We start from the raw sequence: 11102 nt of genomic DNA, 5'->3' as shown, positions 1-11102 counted from the left end.
GGTTCAATAGTCTTGATTCAATAGTTGGGGATCAGTTTTAGCTACTACCACACCACACTTTAGATCTATATCTGTAAAACTGGCTGATTTGGAGATGTTTTAGTGTTTTTTAAGGTCAGTTGGATGTGGCAGTCATCCTAAATGTCAGTTTGTTGATGTACATCCACTAACAACTTACTGAGAGTTTCATTAAAATTTGTACAAGTGGTACATAATTTAGTAACAGACAGCCACTTTTAATTCCTGCTGTTTCTTGTTCTTATTTAGTTTTTTTATGGCTGTTTTTAATTATTATTACTTTCAGATGGCATAATAACTGTTCCAATTTAAATTAATTGTTTTTGTTTTGTTTTTTGTCTTTTCTGCAGGTTAAATTTTGATTTGTGACCAATTTGGCATCAGATGATCAAGATGAGATTGAAAGACAAACACATTGAGGAAACTGCCCTCCTGTGGATGTAGTCTGTACTGCATGTCCTCTGCCTTTAGTGATGTTTGCCACCTCAGCAACAGCTTCAGATAGTTATTTTAAGGTTTGTGGGAAAATAACTATGTTTTTCCTCTGTGTGTATAATGTTGCATGTGTGTGTTCGTGGTCTAAATGATTGAAATAAAAGCAACATGATTCCTTGCTGTTGTTTGGTCTGTGACCTGGTTCTGTCACCGGAGATGAGTTCTCTGCGTTGTATCACATCACTGTGGTAGATGTGTGTGGGTGGGGAGGGTCAGCTGGTGTTGTGAATCAGGCCGCTGAGGTGTCAGACTCGGCTTTTTCACAACGCCAGGGTTCCTCCCCACCATCTCCTGCTGGGACATGTTAGAGTTCTCTCCCATCGTGGGAGCTTTCTTTCTTGCTTGTACACTAAAATATATTTCCACAGTTAGCAAAACCTTCCACTGAAGTGGCACAACACCAGCCCAGATTTGCACAATGTCAGCTTCACTCTTTCTGCAAAGCACTAAATGCATTTATCTGATTTAAACACAATTATATTGTCATGTAACATTTTTGCCATTTAAAAGCACCAACTTTTCAAAAGACCACAGGAAAAGAATCAACACGTGAGGTTCATCCTGTTACTTACTCAAATAAGCTTTTATAGAGTTTTAAAAGGATAATGACACAGAATGCCCTTTGTTGTAACCAGAGACTATCCCTCACTTTGGTCCTGTGAACATACCTGTAAACTGTGGCAAAGCTTTTGTATGTGTGCTCTGTGCTCAGTTTTAAAGATGGGATTTTATGGTTTACACAATACAGAAAATAGAAGAATAGAAAGTTTGAAATCTTGTAGTGTTAACCAACTTCTAGATTCATAAATGCAAAGTGCTAAAAACTGAACCTTCTTTCTACTTATCTGAAAGGAAAATTCTAATCTATTTTAGAACATTATCTACATCCTGGAACAGTAAAGCTGTTAGAACTGCTGCTCAAAATTTGGTGTGCTGGTGTAAGCTTTTATTTGTACACACACTATACTTAGTTATGTCTATTTTCCGTTAAAACCCAAAAGGACTGTAATGATGTTCTTATTTATGCAGTGAAATTTCTGTAAACTTGCATTTTCCACTTGTGATAAATAAAGCTTGATTTAAAAAAACAAGGTTCTTCCCATGATGCTTTGCAAATGAGGATATAATCTGTGGTTAAACCCCCCCCCAATTGTTGAAACGCATTTCATGAAACCACCCATTTTCTCAAAATCATCATTCATTCACAAAACTCCAGACTTTTCTTTAAAATTCAACCATTCACCTCAAAATCAGTCATCCCGTGTTCCAAACCAAACAATGTGTTTGGATCAGACACACACACACAATATATATTCACCATGGAGACAGTATTCAGGGCATGTAGTTAAAATGAAATGTTACCAAAAAAAAAAAAAAAAAAAAAAAAAAAAAAAAAAAAAGACTATTCAAAATGATTCAGCACTGGTATACAGTAAAAGAAGACCCTAGACTTCAGCGTATGGGGACCACATAGAAAGACGTGCTGAATCTTGCGCCGCTTTTGCTCTTGGAATATGGAAAAAAAAAAAAAAACAACTACAGTTTACATAAAATTTATGCAAGAAAAAAGGGACAATACCTTTTTTCAATACTCGACTAAAGCACATAAAGGAAAAAGTGAGGCATCCAAACAAACTAAGCTGTTCGACCACAACCTCTGTGGAGAAGCTTGCAAAGCTAATAAAAACATGGCTATGTAAGGAGGGGCAAGAGTCAGAAAACAGTAAATCTAATCAAATACTGACCGCCCTGGAGTCATTAGGAAATGAGTTGGTATTGGTGATATGATGACATTACAAGATCTGAAAAAGGAGATGAAAGTGTCATGGTTTTAGAAATGTATTTGGTCCACATGCAGAAAATCTCAAAGCAGAAGAAATCAGAATTTAAGTTTTATTGTACAAATGATAAATGTAAGAGTTCCTGTCATGAGAAACTGGGAAATGGTGAAGGGAGACTGGATCACTGAAACGGAAACGGAGATGGTGAGTATTTGTAAAACTTGGAAAGGTTTGGTAGATGGATGACTTACAGAGGAAGGAAGAGTTGTTGGTCCGCCAAGGAGAAGTGAGTGGAGTTTGAGGGGCTTGCGTCAGAGAGTACAGAGGAGCAATTTGGCCTTGTTGGAGTCACAGGAAGCCGATAGATGGTGAGGGTTGGAGGGCGGACAGATCTTCGCAGCAAGGGCCTGATAAGCGGAGGTAGCGGCTACCAGTCATGGAAGAGGAAGCATGAATCAGACGATGAATGCTGAGAACCCAGAAGGCAACGTGGAATCTGAACGGATGGCATGTAGATCACAAGGAGTACCTGGTAGCAGACAAACTGGTTAGTGTAAAAGTACGGCTGAGTCGATTACTCAGGGAGACAAGAGACTTCTAGGAAGGATGGTTAGAGTACCATAAAGGTTAACACTCCAGCATCGAATGACTGGCAGTCCCGTCCTCTTATCCTGTGGGTTGGTGAGTGGGAATGTGGCTCAGGTGAGAGCAATCAGTGGAAGACCCGTCCTCTGAATGTGGCTCCATGGCTCCCTCTAGTGGAGAAAGAGAGAACCCAAACCCCTGCTCCCTAACAGAAAGATTATAATGAATGAGGAGCGTATTGCCACCGTGGAGGATGAGGTGGCTAATCTACAAGCTAAATAGTGGAAGGCAAACTCATGGACTTAAAAACAAGGTCTCACTTGAATAACTTAAGGCTTGTGAAAATTGTAAAGATTTCAATAAAGATATTTTGTCAAAAAAAGAAAAGAAAAAACCCTAAATGAAAAGCCCTGTACTGCACATTTGATCCATTATGATTGTTCTTGGTCTTCCCCCTTCCTCCTCATTCTCCACCTCTCAAACTAACTCTTCCTCCTCTCTGTATGTTTCTGTTCATTGTAGATGGATACAGATGTGCCACCTGTGTTTTCTGAGCTGATAACTTGTCTGCTCACGTCATGAAAAACTTGTGTTCAGTTTTGAGTTCAATCTATCCATTTTTTTCCCAACTCTCTCATTTCCAGGTCACAGGGGAGCCAGCAGTCATTATGGAGGAGGCAGGGAACACCCTGGACAGGTCTTCAGTCCATCTCAGGGACACAGAGACAAATAACCATTCACTCTCTCACTCACACCTTGGGGCAATTACAGTTTTTCTTGATTGTTCACACACAAACACTGGTACTTGAGACACACTGACCACAACATGTAACTCATGCACCAACCCACTGAACCAATTCTGCAAAACTGAAACCACAATTCCTGCTTCAGAAACTGTAGTTCTAAAACACACTTTATTCAAAACACTACACACAATTTTCTGCATTTTGCACAATTTTCATGAAGAAAATCTCTTGTTTTCACAAGGAACACACTGTCACTCCGAATTCTAAGTTAGTTGTCCTACTGTGCACACTGACTCATCACATGGGCAAACACCTGTCACACCGTTTTACAACCAGCAACCAGAGCTTCAGTATCAAAGGGCAACAGGCAGCAGTTGATGCTTTTCATGGCTGGATTCTCCATGTTAGACGATATTTCACTGCTGCTTGGTCAGGGAAAACATTGCTTGTGATGTGGACGAGGTGCTGATGCCAGTCTGAAACAGAAGAGAGGATGCAGCAGAGTTTGCTTTTACTGTAACTGTATACAGTAATTTTTTCTGTTGTATGTATGTAGACCATTGTATGTGCAACTTTGTGTTGATTGGGATGTACAGTGTGTACATTATTTCTGTGGGGAAAATAAAATATATTTGTTATTGTGTGTTCCAAGTGTAAAAACAATATTTTAAAATATTTTACAACACCCTTCTGTATGTACTGTCTGTACTCAGTGTAACACTGAACAAAAAAAGGCCTGAATCCTTCTGATGAATGGAGAAGAAGTGTTTTCCATTCATCATAGTGTTTTACACTGAATCCTGGGGGCTGCTGACCCTGTGCTTTGCTGTTCTGTGAAGGCCTCAGAGGTTTGTTACAGAACATTAGTGATCAAACAGCATTGTGAAGATGAAGGAAAATGTCAAACACATCAGGAATACAGTTGTTGGGGCGTTTAAAACAGGGTGAAGTTATAAAACAATATCCCAAGTTTTGATCATCTCACAGAGCTCTGTTTAATCCATCTGAAAACAAAGAGGATGGCACAACTGCAAACCTACCAAGACATGGATGTGTGGTGATTTGGTTTTTCTATGGGTTTTGTTTATGTTTTATTTTTATTCTTTGGTTTGGGTTTTTGTTTTGTTTCGATTCTGTTGTATTTGCTTTTTGTTTTGTCTCATGTTCATGTTTCATTTCACCCTTCCCCAGTCACTCACTTGTCTGTTAACCACGCCCATCTACACCTGTCCCGACTCTGTAATCACTCCACCTGTTCCCACTCACCTCGTTATCCTCAGTACTCAAATACCCGGTCATTTCTCCCACTAGTCGCTGGTTCATTGTCTGTGTTTGTCATTTGTTGCTATCTCTGTGCCTTGGTTCCCTGATGTCTTGTCCTGCCGTGTTTTCTGGTTTTTGTTCTGTCCTTGTTTGCTGCCATGTCAGCTGTTGTTTTTCTTTAGTTAATAAATTAGTTTATTTTTGCATTACTTTGAGTCTGCGCTCAGGGTTTGTCTCCGTCACCACCGTTCCTGACAGGATGTCCATCTAAACTGATAGACCAGGCAAGGAGAGCAACGTACTTCAATCTACAGGAATTATACCGGCTCAGTTTTGCCATGTTTTTTTTTTTTTTTTCCATTTAGCTGATGTTTTCTGTCCGAGCAGTAACACTCACTGAAAATCCACCAACCCTGTTAGGTTTATTGGAGTAACCTTGTGGAAGATCCTGCTGCGGTAAGTAAAGAAGAAAAACTGCTGCATAACAGAGTGAAAAGCTGTGAGCTACAAATGTTCAAACTCAAAACATTTACATTATTTCAATTAAGATTGTTCTTTTCTGTAAATATGAAAGCATAACCGTTACCTCACATTCTAAATGTACCACATGAGAAGCACTAACATGCTGCCTACAGTGAGAATCTACACCAAGCATGGCTGAATTGAAACAAATTGAACTGGATGTTAATTATCACCCATCACTAAAGGTGTGTGTGTGTGGGACATCTGTGTTTGTCTGTAGTGTTAGCAAAATATCTTATGACCACATTGATTTTGATGCAACTCTAAGAAATAATTCACTGAATGTACATCAACAAGTCATTCACATTTGGATTTAACCCATCTCAAGATGGCCATCATAGTTAATCAAACTGACCAAGAAAATAAATGCCTATAACTCAGTCAATTTTACAGATGTTGAGCTAAATTTTGATGTAGCTGAGAGTCATTGTCAACACAACTCTGAACACTCGCTTCTTGTGAGATATTACATGAGACAATAAGATTGTTCCATATTTTCCTAACAGAGCACTTCACTCTCAGACTGCAGGTTCACTTGTGGTTCCTTGAGTTTCTAAAAGTAGAACAGAAGGCAGAGCTTTCAGTTCTCAGGCTCCTCTCTTGTGGAACTAACGTGTATTTTCTGTCTACTTTTAAGACTAGGCTTAAGACTTTCCTTTTTGATCAATCCTATAGTTCAGGTTGGCTTTGGTTTCTTAAGCTACCCCTTAGTTATGTTACTATAGGCTTAAACTGCTGGAGGACAAACTGACCACATTTCCTCTCTCTGCTGCTGTCTGTACTTGCTCTACTGTAATTATTTATACCAGTAAAATGATTTTCTTTGTCTTTCTTCCAGTAGAAACTAAACCTGGACCAGTCAATCTATATTTGTCTGTGTCTCTATCCTGTCCTCTAACCCCAGCAGGTCGAAGCAGATGGCTGCTCGTCCTGAGCCTGGTTCTGGTTCTGCTGGAGGTTTCTTCCTGTTTAAAGGGAGTTTTTCCTTTCCACTGTCGCCAATGTGCTGCTCAGGATGGGAGACTGTGACAAAGTGAAGATTCAACACAATCTGCTGGCTTCATCAGATAGTTAACTTTTACTATTTGGCTTTTTATAATGTATGTGAATGTTTTTGTACAGTGCCCTGAGAAGACGTTTGTTGTGACTTGACCCTATATAAATAAATCAAATTTAATTGAATTAAATAACATCATTTACAAGGTTTGACCAAAATGTTGATAACTTTTTCAATTGAACTAAGTTTTTGAATTAGTTTTACTTTTTCTATAAAGTTCAGTTAGATGTTATTTAATGTTGAGGCATATCAATAAAACAGATTTAAACTGTTGAGAAACAGTTTTCAGATGTTTGTAGAGTAACATTATCAGCCAAAGAGAAATGTAATTGGGTTTAACTGTTTAGCTAAATCTTGTGTTGATACTGTACATTAATCACACCTGTTTTTATTGATGGATTAGATTTTGAATTGGGTTCTTCAACCATTTGATGATGACTGAAATATGAGAAGTTTATAAGGAAAATCAGTGTGGCGCTGACAAAAGCCTGAAAAGGCTGTAATGGGTTGATTTGTATTCTACATTTTGCACCTAAACAGCTTGACAAATCAGGCTAACATCTCTTGAAGGAATGTTTATCGCTCGCCACTTTTCATCCCAGTGTTTTAGACTTTCTTATGTTGAAAAATGAGGGATTTGAAGCCATTTTGGTCAAACCTTGAAAATAACGTTAAGATTTTATAGCGCTCCAAATATGTGCTGTGAATGACTCTCAGCTAATACCACATCAACCATTAGCTCAATATCTATAAAACTGACTGACTTTTGTGATGGTTAATGTTGAATACTGTAGTGGTAATCTTGAATTGGATTGACTCCTCATTATTGATGTACATCCAACAATTGATTTGTGAGAGTTGTGATAAAATTTGTCAAGTGGTCCACAAGATATTTTGCTAACAGTTAGACAGGGTTTACTCCAACAGGTAATGCCAAAAATCTTACACATTGAGTAACGGTAAAAGTATCTATTGGCCTTTCAATTATTACCACACCAGATTTGACCTCAATATCTGTAAGAGCTTGAGCCGTTTTTGTGTTTCCTAAGGTTAGACAGCTCGGCTGACCAGCCACTAAAAGGAGAACAGTATGTGTACATGTCTGACTTTACCTATTTGTTATTAAAATATTTCAAAAAGCACTGAACTAATTTTATTGAATCCTTCAGAAAGTAATCATAAGCTATATATTTATATCTCGTTAACTTCTGGAATCAACCAAATTTAAGATGGCCGTCACAGATAATCAACCTTAGCCAGAACAAAAATGTCCATAACTCAGACAATTTTAGGTATTGAGTTAAAGGTTGGTGTAGTAGTAGCTGAATGTCATTCATAACACATACTCTGAGTGCTAACAGATTGGGCTATATCTCACAATATCTCGTGAAATCACATAATTTGCTAGGTTTGACCAAAACAACTACAATTCCCTCCCTCTGTGAAGTTATATAAAATATAAGACCATGAAGTTTCAGAGCCTAGAAGAGAAATGTACAGGATGAATGATAGGTTGCAGAGAGCACGTGATGAGATGGCGTCATAGAATCCAGGAAGCAGCCCAACTTCACGAGGCAGACGGAAAAATACCACTTCATAGACATATAAACTGGAGAACAGGAAGTTAGCTTCAGACGTAGGCTGAGTGCTCTGAATCTCGGTAAGCATCTCCCTTTCAGCGCTGAAAGTGAATAAATGTGTTTAGGCTTTAAGATGGACTCTTGTCTGTTTTTGACTCTCTTTCTCCGTGCATCTTCCTGACCTGTGGAGAGGTCAAAGACCAGGTGTTTCAGGGTTTTGGGATTTTTTTATTTTGTCCTTATCACCTCTCATCATAAGATGCTTAGTTTAAACTCTGGCATGAAAAGTGGCGGGCGATATACATTCCTTCATGGAACGCCAGACCTTTAATAGTGGTAATGTTTCCACTAAAGCAGTAATGTTGGGAGAATGCTGTGAATAAATAAGTAACAATAAAGTTCCTTTTACTAGACTCATTCTCGTTTAAATCACTTAACACATTTTACTGCTTTCATATTGAGCAATACTGAAGAATGTGTTTGCCTGGGGATGAATTAGTTTTAGGCAGAATGTTCTAATATCTGACAATATTTGGAATCAGGTCATATATAAATCAACTGCTGGTGACTGAAATTCCATCTGTACAGCTTCTGTAATTCTAGAGATATTATTTTCTTTGAAATGAGCAAAAATAAATCATCCATCAGTGTTTAGGTGATAAATCAATGACTAAATGGAACATTTTGTGCATTTTTGTCACTATTAACACTCAAAACGTTTTTACTTTTGTTCTGAAAAAACTAATTCTCATTTGTTCATTATACATTTTTTATTACATGACCAACAAGCACAGTAACAGTAATAACAGTAATGCCTGACATTGCATAGACTTTAACCAGAAATGGATGGATGGATGGATGGATGGATGGATGGATAGATAGATAGATAGATAGATAGATAGATAGATAGATAGATAGATAGATAGTGTAATTGTGTCTTTATATACTGCATCACACAGTAACTTTCTCAATTTTGGACACTTCATTCAGGTAGGCAATGAATAACTTGGTTCCCTCAATGTAGTTGTATCTGTGAAAAGAAAAAAAATGGGCAATGAACAAAATAATAAAGCTCTTGGTCAAATTATTGGTCAAGCTATAAAAATTGAGCAATAACTAAGAATTGAAGGAATAAATCAAAACTCTGTTGCATTTTGGATCAACTGATGACTTCTTATTGAATTTTTTTTTTGACATCCTGATAAAGACTTACAGAAATGCAGCTCAGAAGTGATAAATGCATCAGTTTTGATGGATCATTTCCTTTTGAGACAGAATGTTTTGAATTTCAGTAAGTAGAAAATAATGTTTATTATAACACTTTTTTATGTGGAGCCAAATGACAAATCCTGGTAATAATTAACACCAGGTTGGTTTCCTTACAATATAACTGGAGGCCAAATTAATGCCATCCAGAGAGAGTGAAAGGTGGCAAAGTTTGTTCTTAAGATGCTCAGGTCCAAAAACCATAACCTCTGTCTTTTCTGAGTTTAAAAGCAGGAAATAAAGAGTCATCCGAGGAGCTTTCTCAATTCAGAAATAGAGAGTGTGGAGTTGAGAGTTCTATTTCTGAACTGAGAAAGCTCCTCGGATGAGAAGCGAAACGTCTTCAACTACAGAATAGAAGTCCAGTTGTTTTTGGTTTTAACCTTTTTTGAATTTACCATGGCCTGATGACTGAGAATCTACACCAGCATAATGTTCTCTGATAAACATCTATAATTTCTGTTAGCTGTGGTGCAGTCAGGGTTATTTCAAATGTTGCTAAAAAAAATTGGTCTGATAAAAGAGGTTTGGATGGGCACACTGTTAACAGTTTGTTCTTTGTCATATGTCAGAACCAGATCAAGCATATGATGAAGAAAATAAGTTACCATACCGTTTTCTGTTTTTGTTTCAGTTATTACAACTCTTTTTTTTCTAAACCAAAACCGCTTTAATATGGTTTTCCTGGTATAGCTTCAAAATGTAAAATTAATAAGTGTTAAGAATATTAAGTATAAAGCCAGTGAGCTCAAACCTGCTCATTTTCTCATTCTGGGAGTGCAGTCCATCATCAAAGCCTCCAATGGGCAACATAATGATGCTTTTCCCTGTCACATCCTGGAAGGTTCTGGCAATGGGGATGGTTCCACCTTCACGGATTAAATCAGGATCCATGTTGAAAACTAAAAAAAAGCAGATATTTTATACTTAAAAGAAACAAACAAACTCTGGTGTTTTGCAGAAACTCTACTCACCGTATTTTCCGGACTATAAGGCGCAATTAAAAGCCTTCAAGCCTTTTGTTTCTATTGTGTTATTTGGTTGGATTTGCTTTTTGTTTTGTCTCATGTTCATGTTAATTTTCCCTCTCCCCCAGTCATTCACTTGTCTGTCAGCCACGCCCATCTACACCTGTCCCGACTCAGTAATCATTCCACCTGTTCCCACTCACCTCGTTATCCTCAGTGTTAAAAACCTGGTCACTCTTCCCATACCTCGCTGATCCATTGATGTTTGTTAGATGTTTGTTGTCCTCGTTCTGTGTCTCTGGTTCTAGTCTTTTGAGTTTGGTTCCGTTTATGTATTTAAATTTAGTTTTTGTTTGTTTGCTGCCACATCAGCTTTTTGTTTTCGTTTGTTTCATTAGTTTAATAAAGTAGTTTATTTTCGTTACAATGAGTCTGCGCTCTGGGTTCCTCTCCGTCATCGCCACTCGTCATGACAGCGCCTTATAAATGTAAGAAGTCATGATGTTTTAGTATGACTTTGGTAAACTACAAAGCTGCACCGCTTGCAGCCTTAGGGCTCAGTTATATTCCGCGTGGACCTGAGCGAGCAGTGGAGGCGTTTATACTTGATGCTTACATCGGTGCAGTGTTCTTCTGTGAGTTTAGAGCCGTTTGATTATCTTTGTGATCTCTCATACAGGGATCATATAAATGCTGATACAGGCGAACCAGCTCCGCTAGAGCACTGAAATCGTCAATTTTAAATGGAGCATGGTGCGTGTGGTCCGTGCGAAGTTACAAAAATTGGGAGGTGCACGACGATGCATCTTACAGTCCAGTGC

The 11102-nt window shown here is 38.1% G+C and overlaps 1 protein-coding gene and 1 long non-coding RNA gene across 2 annotated transcripts in view; one reads left to right on the top strand and one right to left on the bottom strand.

Moving 5' to 3' along the window:
* LOC119616712 overlaps positions 1-4750 on the top strand; it is a 42471-nt gene extending 37721 nt beyond the window's left edge. The window contains exons 2-3 of the long non-coding RNA XR_005232693.1: positions 369-533; positions 3524-4750. This is a non-coding gene — a long non-coding RNA (uncharacterized LOC119616712). The remainder of the gene's footprint in view (positions 1-368; positions 534-3523) is intronic.
* Positions 4751-8804: 4054 nt separating this feature from the next.
* The window catches only part of zgc:114181 (uncharacterized protein LOC619255 homolog), a 30160-nt gene continuing 27862 nt past the window's right edge, over positions 8805-11102 (bottom strand). The window contains exons 11-12 of the mRNA XM_017434398.3: positions 10068-10215; positions 8805-9077 (exon numbers count right to left, since the gene is read on the bottom strand). Of these exons, the coding sequence (XP_017289887.1) occupies positions 8999-9077; positions 10068-10215 (227 nt within the window). The 3' untranslated portion in view covers positions 8805-8998. The remainder of the gene's footprint in view (positions 9078-10067; positions 10216-11102) is intronic.

Source organism: Kryptolebias marmoratus, linkage group LG23 (genome assembly GCF_001649575.2).
Source record: "Kryptolebias marmoratus isolate JLee-2015 linkage group LG23, ASM164957v2, whole genome shotgun sequence".
Taxonomy (NCBI): Eukaryota; Metazoa; Chordata; class Actinopteri; order Cyprinodontiformes; family Rivulidae; genus Kryptolebias; species Kryptolebias marmoratus.
The sequence above is the reverse complement of the archived record's forward strand: the minus strand, read 5'-3'. Positions and strand labels throughout refer to the sequence as shown.